Genomic DNA, 394 nt, shown 5'->3' on the forward strand with positions numbered 1-394 from the left:
AGAACAATGCTTATCTTTATCCCCATTTATCCGTTAGCCTTAACAACATACATACCATAAAAGATATATATTAACCTCCCCCAACACAACCTCCCAGATATTACATAAATACCATTAACACACCAAACAAATCCACCAACCTACAACACACGTACATACAACGAATCTGACCTATACACAACGAAACTGAACCCCGCAGCCAAAACGGAGTGCGGCGCCCCACCTTTGCACGGCCTGGCCAGCACCACTTATAGGGGAACAGCACCACCTGGCACGGAAGTCACCTACGTCTGTCCCTTTTCCCTGGTCTTCCCGAACAACGAACGGAATCATACCATTATATGTACTGATGACTTGAGGTGGAGCGTATCCGACCTGCCCGCGTGTGTGAGTG

General features: G+C 47.5%; 1 protein-coding gene across 1 annotated transcript in view; it reads left to right on the forward strand.

Annotated features, from left to right (window-relative positions):
- Positions 1–394, forward strand: part of LOC119585014 (G8 domain-containing protein DDB_G0286311-like) — a gene marked incomplete at its 3' end in the record, with an annotated part of 8,429 nt that overhangs the window by 6,224 nt on the left and 1,811 nt on the right. Inside the window, 1 exon segment of the mRNA XM_037933629.1 lies at positions 200–387. Coding sequence (XP_037789557.1) covers positions 200–387 — 188 coding nt within the window.

Source organism: Penaeus monodon, chromosome 19, assembly GCF_015228065.2.
Source record: "Penaeus monodon isolate SGIC_2016 chromosome 19, NSTDA_Pmon_1, whole genome shotgun sequence".
Classification (NCBI taxonomy): Eukaryota; Metazoa; Arthropoda; class Malacostraca; order Decapoda; family Penaeidae; genus Penaeus; species Penaeus monodon.